General features: G+C 50.5%; 1 protein-coding gene across 2 annotated transcripts in view; it reads left to right on the forward strand.

The window, feature by feature from the left end:
* Positions 1–392: 392 nt before the first annotated feature.
* The window catches only part of ABCG1 (ATP binding cassette subfamily G member 1), a 66,175-nt gene continuing 52,731 nt past the window's right edge, over positions 393–13,836 (forward strand). For both annotated transcript variants that reach the window (XM_043474479.1, XM_043474480.1), the window contains exons 1-2: positions 393–554; positions 7,235–7,469. In XM_043474479.1, coding sequence (XP_043330414.1) covers positions 513–554; positions 7,235–7,469 — 277 coding nt within the window. In that variant the 5' untranslated portion in view covers positions 393–512. The remainder of the gene's footprint in view (positions 555–7,234; positions 7,470–13,836) is intronic.

The raw sequence follows: 13,836 nt of genomic DNA on the forward strand, positions 1-13,836 counted from the left end.
AGACGAACCTCCCCCTCCCCGCCCCGCCCCCCGCACACCCTGCAAACTGAGGTGGTAGTCCTGACGGGGACCCCCCGCTGACAGTCGGGGGCCCAGGGTCTCTGGCCCAGCCCCCGTGAGTTTCGGAACTCGAAGACGCGGGGTCTGCGGAGGATCCTCTGCACCTGCCGGGCCAGGGGCTCGGGCAGCCAGAGGAGCCTGTAAGCAGAGAACTGGGCCAGCCGCGCCCCCGCAGAAGCAAAACAAGAGCACGCGCACCTGTCGGCTCCGCCCCACCCCCGCGCGCCGGCCAATCGCTAGTAGAGGGCGGGGCCGTGTGGGCGGGTCATGGGCGGGGCCTGAGTGGGCGAGTCGTGGGCGGGGCCGGGGCCCCAGAGCAGTAGAGCCGGAGCCCGAGCCCGCGCGGCGCGCAGGAGCCGAGCCGGTGCGAGCGCAGCCTCGTGCCCGCCGCCCGTCCCCGCCGCCAGCAGCCTTGTCCCCGCCGCCGCCGCCGCCGCCGCCGCCCCCGGGGCATGGCCTGTCTGATGGCCACTTTCTCGGTCGGCACCGCCATGGTGAGTGAGCGCATCCGTTGTCCCCGGGGCTGGGTTCTGTTCTCCCGGAGAATAAGAAACGCACAAAGACCTGCACCCTGACACCTGCCCGTGAGCCCCGGGGGAGGCGCTCGACTCACATCGCCCCCCGCCCTGGCCGCCTGACGCCTCAGGATGCTGCTTGCAACCGAGGACGCGGGGAAGGCGGAGGGCCAGGGGACGGAGGGAGGAAAGGAGGAGGTCCCACAACTGGACAGATGGCCTTGACCTCGTCCGCCTCTGGGTGCCCGGCCTGGGGACCCATAGCATACTGGGGCGGGGCGGCAGCCTGGGCCAGAGGAAAAGGGGGTCCCATCCCTCTGCCCGCGCGCGTGGCGGGAGCCTGAGGAGCAGGCTGCTCTCCGGAGCGCCGGCACTGTCTAGGGGAACAAAGGAGAGAGGTGGTCGAGAGCCTGGGCTGCCCTTTCGCTCCTGGGGATAGCCTCTCCCGGACCTGCTCAGGAGGGGGCGGCGGGCGGAGTTACGGGGAGGCAGGTGAGGGGCTAGCCTGGGTACCTCCGGTCACATTTCTCTACCCTGGAGAGAGACTGGGGTGGGGACAAAGGCGCTCATCTCACTCTTCCCAAGGGTGCCAGCTCCGTAGGGGTACCACCAGGTGCAGGAGAATTCTTTGCTAGACACTTACAGTAAGTGCTGTTTCTATAGGTGGTCAGTGCTGTTTCTATAAAGGTCTTCTTGCCCCTTTAAAACAGCTCCATAAACTCACGTTAGAAAAAAAGAAAAACAAACTAACTGTTGTCTCACCCATCCCAGGGCCTTTCATTTCTATGCCCAGCACACCGGCAGTGCAGTGAGGTACTTCTGGACTGATTTCAGGTCATCTAAAGTACAGATAGAATAAAGTATTCCGTATTCCAAGCCATCTCACCCTCCCCCTACCAACCCCCCAAGCATCCTTCTTCTGTCCTTTGTCTGTGTGTTTACTATCCTGCTAGTCACTTCCCATGAGCTGTAACCCCACCGTGCACAGCACGCACCGGTTTTTTCCCCACCCTTTGCCTTTATTTCATTTTTAGCATCCTGTATTTGAAGTCAGCAGGGCTCTGCAGGATTTGACCGACAGTTACCTCTTGCCTTGAGCGAAAGAAAAAAAAAAAGTAGCCGGGTTTCTGCGCATGCTCTGCTCTGACAACTGCATCCTATGATTCCAAACAGGTTACTGTAGAACATACCCAGCCTCGCCAGCTCATTATATAATGATTTTGTGTAAACCGAGAGAATGGGGCCGCGGACACATTGAGGAGGTTGGCAGAGCAGGAAAGAGCCAGGGGCAGGGGGATCCACAAGCCAGGTCCCATCTCTGGAAGGTCTCTGCCTTTATGACCTAGCTTCTTATATATGACAGGGATCCCCAAATGAAAAAGGCAGCCCCCTCATGACGTTTGCTTTTATCTGCTTGAATGTTTGGGTAACACTTGACCATTTTTCATTTGCACTTGTTCATTTCTTTGGGATTCCAGAATGATGGTGGGAATGGGAAATGAAGGAGATTGTTGTTGTTAGTTGTGGATAAAGGAAGTTTCAGGTCTTGGAGGTGCCTGGTAACTAACTCTTGAAGCCCGTTCAAAGCTGCAAAAGTGCCTTATACATGTGAGACAATAGTGAATCAGAATGTTTTAAGGTAGAGATGTTTTTGTCAAGATTTCCTGAATGTTACCTTACGGTTTGATGCTGCACCAGAACTTAGGTGTTTCTTTCATGTGAGGCTGAGCTCACTTTTTTCAGAGAATGATGTTTTGTGTGAAAATCATTCTCCCTGAAAACCTTGTGCTTTTTTTAATTTAAAATTTCAACCCAAGTCATAAACAGAGCCCTAGAGACATTCCCAGGGCCCTAAACTTTCCTCTAGGGTCCAGCCCAGGGCTGACTGCCAGGTGTGAGTCTAGAGAAGGTGCCTTGGAGGATGGGAAAACCACCCACCCATGTTCACGAGTCCCTGAGCTGGGCTGGGTGGGGCAAGCAAGACTCCCAATGGAATTGGCATTTGGGGCTGTTGGAAGCCAGGTTTTGGAGACGATGAGGTTGGCACTCTGAGTGACCGTATCAGTGACACCTACCCTTTGCTTAATTAAGGGCTTGACGCTTGGGTTCTTTTCCCTAGGCAGTGCTCTTGAGGGTGCTGGACCTAGTTTTCCTTTTTTTGTGCTCAAGGTTCCAGTGTGGGGGTGGGGTCTGCCCTCCAAATGCAGGGTTCACCCGTCTAGGTGCACACTGTAGCTGGCAGCAGGGAGAGAAGTGGGGGAGAGTGCATGCCAGTACCTGGAGCCTGTGAGTTCCTCTTTCCTTTCTTCCCAAGATGCTGTAAAAAGATGCTGAAAAGTTTCTGTCTCCAACTGGGCTTCCCTGAGTAAAGAGAGTGAACCAGCGTCACTGTGGTCTGGGGTGGGGGCGGGGCTTGCTGACTGTTAGAGACCCTCCCCAGCTAAATAGGTATCTCGATGTGCAAGGAAATCAGCGGCCAAGAAAAAATTCTTACCAACAGCAAGCAGAAACAGTTCAAATGGGTCTCCTTGGCACTCAACACCTGTGAATGGACTCGCTATTATTTACCGTTTACTATGCGACACAAATTGTGTGGAGGGAGAGGGCAAAGACAATGCTTCGGTAAGATAGAGAAGCATACAATGAAAGGGAACCAATGGGGAGGGAAGATATATTTGTTTCATTTTTAATGAGCTCCAGAGGCTAAGGACAAGCTAGCTGTAACCTACATCCTTGGCGGCTCTCATCTGAGGATGTGTTTGAAGAGAGCTGGTCTATTTCGGAGTGACAGCCACTACCTCCCATCAGACAGGAATGCAGGATTTTATTAATTGGACACCCGTTGGAAAGACGGGTGATGGTATGCACTGCTTTGGTTGCTTTGGAAGGTGGGCTTGTACGGTTTCCCCAGTCTCTTGTGGCTTTGCCTGTGATGGACAGGGGCTGGGATGGCCTAGGGACCACTGCAATTTGCCTATAGAAAGCCAAGTGATAGTCCATCATGGTTAGGGACGCTGCCTGTGGGAGCACCCTGCAGGAACTGGCCCCCAGTGGCCTCTCCTTAGCTGTGGGGCCTCAGGCTCTGTGAAATGGAGTGGAAAAGGGTATGCCCCCTGTCGAGCTGTGGAGACAGAAGGGGAGTAATCTATGCAGCCTGGAGTGTAATGGGCACATTGTCGTGCATTACTGAATGAATAGTCGCTATTGTTCATAATCGTTTATCTACCACGCGGGAGGCATAATAATTCAAAACTTTATATAGGAAGTTTGGGCCTCTGGCTTCTCTTTTTCAGTTCCAAATCAGTTTACTCACCCAGCTTTGTCCCACCGGCCCGTCCATCTGTCTCCCTCCCCACTGCCCCAGCTGGTGGAGGTCACTCACTCCCACCACCCCCCTACTGCCCGGGCTCCGGCTCCCTGTGGACTTACTTGGCTACTTGCTACTTCCTCCTTGACATCCCTCTGCGGCCCACAGAGACCTCCAGATACAGCGCAAATCGCTTAACAAGCTTGGCAAGCCCTCCACCGAGCGGACCCGGTGAGCCTCTCTAGTCCCATCTTGTTCCAGAAGCCCTTTCCCCCACCCCACATCAGCGCTCCTGCCCCTGAATTTCCGGTCTCCAGGTGCTTTGCCCTCTCATGCTGCCCAGCCTTTGCATCTGCTGTTCCCTCGCAGGGAAGGTCATGAAGCAACACCTCTCCTCCACCTCCCCTTGCTAAGCCCAGCTCACAGTTTATTTCCTCAGAAGCACCGTGTGTCCCACACCCCAAGGCCCACGCTGCACTGGGTGACCCCTGCGGGTCCCAGTAGCATCTCCTCCTAGCCCTGGACCCTTGTATTGAAATTCTTTGGGGCCCAGTCTTGACCCTGAGCTTGCTGAGGCCACAGGCCGTGTCTGGCCGGCTGACTGCTGATCCCCAGGGCTTTATCTGAGCTAAGAGTGACAGAGGGAGGGCGTAGATAAGCCTGGAGTCTAGAGGGGGAAATCAGACCCCCGTCATGCTCCACGTTGGCATCTGCTCCAGTTGGGAGGAGGGTGGCGTAATGGCTGCTCATCCCCGTGTTGTGTGTGCTTCATCAGCTCTGCGAGACCTGACCTGTCTCTGAGCTTCCTCAGGATGGCCCACCTTGGCGGGAGGGGGAAGGAGGCCACGCCCTGGGGAGGGGCTGCTGGAAACTCCTGGTCCCTAACTGAACACAAAACGATTGGCCACCCAGGCTTTAGAGCCTCAGGACGCGATGCAGACATCTCACCTTTCAAGGTGGGGGGTGATGACGGACTTTGGGGACCAGGCCTGGAGCTAACTGCCCTGCCCATTGGTCTCTCCACTACCCCATGCATGCGGGCGTGCGTGCTCAGTCGCATGGGACCTTTTGTGACCATGGACTGTAGCCCGCTAGGCTCCTCTGTCCATGGGATTCTCCAGGCAAGAATACAGGAGTGGGTTGCCAAGCCCTCCTCCAGGGGATCTTCCTGACCCAGGGATCGAACCCTTTTCCTGCGTCTGTCTCCTGCACTGCAGGAGGATTCTTTACCGCTAAGTCCCGCCCCAGCCCCCAAGCCCTTCCACTACCCCACCCCCGGCCAAAGCCAGGATTGGTGCTTCCAGGACTCCTGTGGAGTCAAACTGGGTTATAACTCGGGGAAAGAAGCTCCTGTTCCCGGAAGGGCAGGACAGGTGGCACAGGGATGGCATGCTGGAGTTGAAGGTGAGCGTCGCACTGCTGGGTCAAAGGCAAGCTCGTGCAGAACTGGGGCAGGGTCTCTGTTGTTCCTTCAAGGGGCCCCATCACTGAAGGTGCTGGGCCTGCGCGGATGCGGAAGCCCAGCAGCGCCCTCCTGGGCGCAGGAGGGGCTCCTCCACAGCCCAGGCTCTGAGGAGGCCCGTTGTCAGGCTGACACAAACCCGATTGTGTGGGGGATGCACGAACCCACTCATGTTTGCGTTTGAAGCACTTCACGTGCTTGGTGCCAGCGGCAAAGCAAGATTAATTTTGTCAAGAGTTTTACTCTACACTTTAATTTTTATCCACAGAATGTTACAGTCAATGAACTAAGTTCTGATGCAGTAAAGCTTTCCAGAGGTGGGAGATGCCTGGGAGGTGTGTGTGTGTGCGTGTGTGTGTGTGTGTGTGTGTGTGTTGTGTGTCTTTTTCTTAAACAGCAAAACAACATTTTTAAGCATCATAAGAGCCAGAAACCCCTGTGGTCACATCTCCCCATCCCCTTACTCCTGCTTTAAAAATCTGAAACCTCCAAATCCTCTGATATTGCAGGGGGCCCTTAAAATCAATGATGGAAATAATGTCAGATGATTAAGGATGCAGTCACTGTACACACAGGAGGTCATTCTAATGGGGAGAGGGCTTGTTTTGGTCACTAGAGTTGCTGGGGTTTGTAAGAATGTTTATTGATGATCCACTTTCTGGTTTTGTTTTAGATTTTTTATTAGAAACAATAATGATCAGAAAGCCATCAACTTGAAAGAAATACTCCACAAACCTATGGAAAAATAACAGTGTGATATACTCCTATATATCTGGGAACAAATAGTAGCATGTCAGGGGCTACCTAGCCATAAAGCCATCAGAAGGGCCCGAATTATCAAAGATGGTCATCCAGATCAGCCTAGATCAGGCAGACTGCCTCAACAGTATGGAGGTGTGTCACTGGAGGCCCACGCTTTTGGCACGGGGGAATGTTCTCTCTCGATTCAAGAGACAGCTAGAAAAAGCACAGCACATTATTTGTCCACCCCAGGGTTCTTCTGTGTTTTGGAGGTGCCTGAAGCATATTGATTTGTTCAGCATTGCCAAGCCATTAGAAAGGATATTCCTTTCTCTGCATAAATACTTTTGGTTCTTGGGTCATCTGTTCAGTGGACTCCCAGTGGAAGCCTGAAAGGCCAGTGGAGCTACGTATTAGGTATCCTGATGATGCAGTGGAAGAGGCACCCGTTTTTATGGATGACTCATATTCTGGGATCCCTTCTGCCCCTCACTTGATTGTAGAGCTCAGAGCAAGTTCCTTAAAATAGTCTGTGCTTCAGTTTCCTTGTCTGTATCACAGAGAAAAAAAAATCAAGCTTTCCAACACTTCAGAGCTATTATGAAGAGACAGTGAGAGAGGAGAGTTGTAGGGGGTTTGGAAAATTTATAAGGAAAACACAAAGACCAACTCCTAGTGGTCCAAGCGATACCATTGCTCTTGAGAATGTGTATGAGGTTATACCAGGGAGGTACTGAGCGAGATCATCATAAAGCTTTCTCAACTGTGCATTTCTTAGCAGTCTCACTCATTTTTGTTGGGTTTTTTAACAAGTGGACTGTAAGTAGGTAGTTTTTTAGGGTGGCTGATGTTTCATTCTTTGAGAAAACTGGTGTATTTATTTTGGTTTTGTGATTAGATGTTATGGTTGCTAAATAAGACGGTAGATCAGTTTCATAGTTTATCTTTAGCATATTTACAGTGGTAGAAGAAGTGAGGGCTGGAGAGAGGGAATTCCTCTAGGGGAGCACCGGTCCTGTGCTGCTGAGGGCACGGTGGAGGGTGAGGAGTGTTGACAGATGGTGCCGACCGATGGACGGCTCTGTCCTTGTGGGCCTCGCCGTGATGTAGCTGACACCCGCTCTCGGCGCTTCTTTCCTGCCTCTCTAGAACGGCTCTTCAGGGATGACCGAGCCCAAGTCAGTGTGCGTCTCCGTGGACGAGGTAGTCTTCGGCAACAGGGACGCCATGGAGAAGGAGCTGCTGAACGGACATCTGAAGAAAGAGGACAACAATCTCACAGAAGCCCAGCGGCTCTCCTCCCTGCCTCGGAGAGCGGCAGTGAACATTGAGTTCAAGGACCTCTCCTACTCTGTCCCAGAAGGCCCCTGGTGGAGGAAGAAAGGTAGGGAGCGGAGCTGCTGGGAGCCTTTGGATGGTGGGCGGAGCCTTCGCGGTGGGCGGAGCCTTGAAGGAATCAGGTGGTTTGGGAAAATCTGGGTCTGGGAGGTGGGGGACTGTCTCTTTCCACTCCGGCTCTGCTGTGGCCAATCTGCCTAATTGCTTTATGTCTGAGTTTTTACTTATCTATGATATGAACAGATCAGATTAGATGACTCGAGAGACACAGTGTTTTTGTTCTTGTCTTTTTAATTGAAGTGTAGTTGATTTACAATGTTGTGTTAGTTTCCGGTGTACAGAAAGTGAGTCAATTTACACACACACACACACACACACTTTTATAGCTTCTTTTCCATTAAAGATTATTGCAAGATATTGAATATTGTGCTACACAATAGGTCCTTGTTGTTTATCCATTTTATACATCGTGGTGTGTATCTGTTAACCCCGAACTCCTAATTTATCCCTCCCCTTCTCCCTCTGGTAACCACAAGATTGCTTTCTGTGTCTGTGAGTCACACAATAGTTCTTAACCTCTGATATGATCACAAAGTTTGACCAGTGCTCCTGTGTGCTGGCTTCCAGTCTGAATACGGAGGGTTCTCTTTACTGGGTGCTGTTAATGGTAGTCTTTCAAGATGGGACTTTTTTTGGTTTCTGAGAAAAATGGAAACCAGGTGTTTCCTCCCATGCTTGAAGTGTTGAAAAGTAACCAGTGACCCAGGATAACCTCTCTGGAAACCAGTTGTGTATGTTTACAGATCTTGAAAGGACCAGGGGGGTGTTGGTGGGCTAGCCATAAACATAGAAGAGTCGATGGAGCAGGTGAGACTTCAGAGATCTTGGGAGACGTGCACACACAGGAGTTTGCCGCTGCCCTTTTGATTCTTGTTGGGAATTGACAACTGCTGGTATTTTGAGTTTTCTTAGAAACGGAGATGCTCCTTTGCTAGCTCTTGATTTTCAGAGTATAAAGTTGATACCTCCCTGGGCTGGTATTTCTTTTTCTTCAAGCCTGACTGACTTCTTCCCATGGAATTCACTCCTCATCCACCTCAGCTCTGTGTACCCACCCTGTGTCCATCTTTGGAGGCAGGGGAGGGAGGTGACTGGGAGAGGACATGTTAGATGTCACCCAGAAATGATGGTCTTTAGTTTCTAACGAACCATTTAAAACAACTGGAAAATCATGAGGAGTTTGGAACAAAGTGATTCTGGTGCCTTCTAAATGTTCATATTGTTTAAACTTTTTAACTTAATCTAGACTCTATCCTTCTTCCTTTATGAAGAAGACCCACCAAGACTCACTTTTTTTTTTTTTTAACTTCCCTCTCTTGCCTTCATTTTGTTTCCTACTGCCTTGAAGCGAATCTGTTGAGACGGTTGGTGTGGCACCCCAGAATTCCTTGGAACCATGGTTTTAGAGCCTTGATTGACAGATCCTTGGGACCTTGGAGCCAAGTTGACTGTGGGATGACTGTGTGTCTGTTACCACAACCAGGAACAGATCCCAAACAGATACTATCAGCAGCTGATAGTATCTGAGTGATCTGAGACTTATATTTTCAGGGTGTGCCAGCCTGTTTCATTAACAAAGACGTTCTGTGAGAGGCTCAGGAGCCTATTTGTTGAGCCTCTTGAAATTTCAACATAAGTTTCCAGCTTTTTCCTTGTCCACTTGAAAAAAGAATTTTATTGAAAAAATGCACTAAGTGACTAGGAGGGCATCGTGAGGTTTTGACCTGATGTGTCTCTATAGATAAATGGTGGCAAACCTGTGGGAGACATGAACAGGTTTCTCTCCACATGTTATGTGTGGCCTTAGAAATGTGATCATGATGTTAGAAGTGCTTAGATGGGTATTTTTCAAATGGAGACAACTTGCAATGCAGAAATGCCGACATTTGAAAACAGAGGCAGAATTTTGGTTTGAAATCCAACCTGGCAGGTGTTCGCTTGGGGCTCTGGCAGGTGAAGAATATCATTTCCTGGCCAGATGTGTGGCTTGCCCACACTATAGTCTCTACTTGTTAGAACTGGTCATGCCGATTGTCAACGGAAATGGCCTCTTAATTAGCGAGGGAGAGGCCACCAAGGTGCATGGCCAGTGGCCTACTAGGAAGCCTTGCCCAGGTGGCTTCCGGGTAGACACTTGCCCTGAAGTAACCTCTGTGTGGGCTCAGGATGGGGGCTGGGTGGAGGAGTAGGGTGTGGGCCCCAGGGACCTGCCTGTGAGTCAGAGATGGTTAGGGCCGGAGTGGAAGGCAGGCTGATGTGTCCGGGTTGCTGGTTTCTCAAGCAGCGAGGGCTGACTTCTCCATCTGGCTTCCTCCTTGGCCTCTGCAGCACCTATGTCTGCTCCCCCCGGCCCTGCCCTCCTTCCCTGCGCTCCATCATTTCCTTCGTTCTTGCTGCCCCGGTGGTTTATCACTCCCGCACACCCGGAGGCTGGGGGGTACCTGTCCACCTTCTCACCAAATACAGAGGAAGCAGCATGTTCAGGACTTGCTCTGAGCCTCAGCTTCGGGGACAGGCCTGAGGCTGGACGGTGGTTTCAGACTCAGTGGTCCGGCTTGGTGCCCAGGCCACGCCTGGCGCAGGGCCTCGGAGTGCCGGGGTCCCTGTGGCCACAGGGCAGCGGTGCTCTTCTCCAGACTCAGTGCCCATGAGGCCCACTCTGCTGCTGCCCATCCAGCTGGCCAGTGTCTCCCCTTTCTCTTGGTGGCAGCTTTATATTTGGCGTCACCTCTGTGTGATGTGTGATGCCAGGTGTCATGCCGGGTGCAACTGACTGTTGCGGCAAGAGCTTTTGTGCTTTCTTCTCTCACCATGTTCTCTGTTTTTCTGTCTGTACTGAGTTGTTTGTTTATTAAAATTCAACGTTATGTGCCGAGCTCACTATAAGGATCACAGCGGGGCTGAACGCAGCGCACCGAGGAGGGGAGAGGTGTTTCTGAAAGGAAAATGAGAGTTGTGGGTTGAGAGGGTGATGTGTTTCAGGACTGCCTGGTTGTATAGTGAGTGAAGGACACAGGAGCCTGAAGGCTGGGGTGATCGCTCAAAGTCAGAGCCAGCACCCACTCGGCCTTGGATTCCTGTCCAGGCTTCTTCCCCTCACACAGACACTGGTCCACTCAAGTAAACTCCAGGAAAGCCTCCCCCGACCCCCATCCCAGAACAAGGTGCTATGCACTAACTCAACACAGAATGCTGTGGCAAAGTCTGTCACTGGTGTTAGAATAATATCACAAGCTCCTACACAATTATTTTAAAGAAGATGGAAAAAGGAAGCTTCATAACCCTTAGTGGAAAGGATGTGAGTGACTCCATGTTTAAGAAGGCGATGCCAGCACTGGTTCTTTACAATTCTTGAGTTTCATGATTGCCAGGCACTGGCTGTGGCCTTTAAGAAACATCTTGTATTTTCAATTGTAGGTACATTTTCACTATATGATTAATGATGTCTTTAGAGGAAAATGTGGATCGTGTAATAGATTCCTAGTAGAGAACATAATTGTGAAAGGAACTGTTCCCAAGAGAAAAGAGTGCCCCCCGGGGAGGATCTCACTGACTTCTGATATAGTAATGACTTTCCCTCAAGGAATTCCTCTTGGAGCCAGAGTTGATGGGACAGATGACTGGGAACAATTTGGACTTTGGTATCATAACATTAACTAGTCACGTGAACTATTGTGTTGAGGGACGTAGGGAAACGTCTAGTTTAATTGCCCTCACTTACCCCAGTGTGACTTAAATTTGAAAGTAGCTTTTGCTTTGTGGAAGCTAGGCACTGCGTTGGTGTTGGTAACATTTAGGACTCCATATCTATATGGAGTGCTGGGCTGACAACAGAACCACCATGACATGGGTGTGTTTCACCCCTGTTTACAAAACCACTAAGGGTTGCCTTGACTGTTACTTCTGATTTATTTTGCCTTTAATAGGCCTGCCTGGATGTCAGTCACCTTTACCTTCCACAGGGATCCATAAAGAGGCTTCCTAATCTCTTGGAGAGGCTTGGCTGTCCTGTCCGCTCCCCAGGGAGGTGAGGCTGGTGTGCCTGACGTGCTTTGCACAAACAGGTGACTTGATTTTTAGAAATGAAATACACCTCCCCAGATTACCTGTGGGTTGAGAACAAAAGTAATCCTAGCTGGGGCCTTAGAGAGTCTTCTTTCCTCTTCCTCAGCCCGGCTGGGGTCTCAACACGCTAACACTCCAATGGAATGGGACAGCACCTCCTACTCGGAAACCAGACCCTCCAGCCTCATCCTTGCCAAATGCCAGGATAGAGTTAAACATTCTGGGCAGCCCCACATCAGATTATCCATATTGGTTTGCTTCTGAGCCATAAAAATGCATCTGAATGCCCTTCTCAAATTCAAGTTTGCTTTCTCTTAATTTCCACGGCTGTTTCACAAGGCCTGCAATGACAGGCTGGCTAAAATGAGTAGAAGGTGCCATTAAAATCCCTTTCAGCAATTCCATTAAGGGGAAGACTGGATTCCATCCCAGCACTGGGTGACTTGCTCCAACTGGTGGGGACATGGATGGGGAGGAAGGCCAGTGAAAGGAGGACTGTAGAAATTCCAGAGCAGAGAGGGGGCTCTAGGGGGTGGGCTGTTCAGGTGTGAAGGCAGGCTTATGCTCCTCTAGCATGAATGAATTACTTTTTAAAAAATTAATCTTTATTGGAATATAGTTGCTTTACTATGCTGTATTAATTTCCACTGTACAGCAAAGTGAATCGGCCATACATAAATTACTTTCATCTTCTATGGAACTGTCATGCAAAAGCAAGCTTTCTTTGGGGTGCAAAGTAAAGGCTTCTGATACTCTGCCTTTGTTTTTGAGGCTGTGGCTGGTCTTATGGTGCAGTGTAGCAAACCTAGACCTTGCTTACGAGGGCTCCCTGCTTGATGCTGGGGTGTTGACATGGGGAGCCCAGTGACCCCAGGTCACCTTGGTGAATGGAGACAGCTGGAGCACTCCTGTGCCCCCTCCGGGGCCAGTTGCCAGGTTCTCTGTGGCTCCCTGGGACAGGCCACTGGCTCAGGCCCCTTTGATGACGAGGTCTTCTGGAACAGTTCTGAATCTCTGCCTTATAGGTTCCAAAAGAGGCTTTGAAAAACTATAGAGGATGGGCCGACTCTCCTGACAGATGGATGTAGTGTGACCATGTATAAAACCAAAAGAGTTTGCTAGCTTACAGGAAGAACTTGAACATTCAAAGGGTCTAGGCACCCTTTCTGTAACTCTCTTGGGACATGCTGCATGGAGGTCAAACCATCACTAACGGGGACCTGGAATCAGGGGTGCATGATTCATGTGTAGTCTGATCAGGCTTGACAGCCCCCACAGACATAGCACAGGTGACCCTGCTGACATTGGCTTTGAGGTCTCCTCTTCTCTTTCATGCCCATATCAGGCCACCCCAGGCCACCTAGTAGGCAGGACCTACTAACACGCTGCCATTTTTCTAAAGAGTGTGCCTGGTCTGGAGCCATCTGGCCTCTTCAGTGTGACCTCGCAGGACTGTGCTCTGCTCAGTGGGGGGTTGGTGTCACTGTGTCACTTTTTGAGTACATTCTTGTGATACTCATCTTCACCTGCTGGGTAGGTACCCTCCTGCCTTCCTTTAACACCCTCAAGTATGCTCATGTCTTTAAAACTTCATATGCTGGAACTAACATCTCGTATAAACCAGAACTGAATCCATCAAGGCCAAGATATAACCCAAGGTGACATTCTGCTGAACATAAAACCCTTTCTTTTGTCTATAAACTGGTAGAAGAAAATGTTTAGTAACCACACACCTACTTGTTTTGAGTTCAGTTCTAGAACCAACAGATTTGCTTATTTAAGGAACAAAGGCAACTACATGGTCAGATTAAAAACATTTGGAAAGACTGACCTGAACAAAACAAGGAGTTTTTAGGATGGAGGTACATCTTTTATAAAACCCTCCCTGATGGAGTTCCAAAACCTCTATAGAAAACTTACCTTCAAATAAAATATCTCTAATACTAGGTGGTTTTGCCCATAATTTGCAAAAAGGCATCAGGAGGAGTTTTCAGAATCTAGGATGGAGGCTGGTGTGCCTGCTGGGACTTGACCTGACCCACAGCCCTTAGTTTTACTTCTCACTTGGTCAGCTGTGTCTGTTGTTAGTCTTCTTTGTGCTTGACTTCAAGACTGCAATTATGTCCAATGGAGACCTATATTTACAGCCTGAATCTTGGAGCCCACAGGAGCCTGGAAGCTCCCTCCTCTGACCTCTCACCCATGGAGCAATCTTTCTTGCTCCATCCTGACAGCAACCAGGGCCTGGCACCCATGTTTGCACAACTCTCATTCTTAGAATTCTGTCT

Source organism: Cervus canadensis, chromosome 7, assembly GCF_019320065.1.
Source record: "Cervus canadensis isolate Bull #8, Minnesota chromosome 7, ASM1932006v1, whole genome shotgun sequence".
NCBI classification, from domain to species: domain Eukaryota; kingdom Metazoa; phylum Chordata; class Mammalia; order Artiodactyla; family Cervidae; genus Cervus; species Cervus canadensis.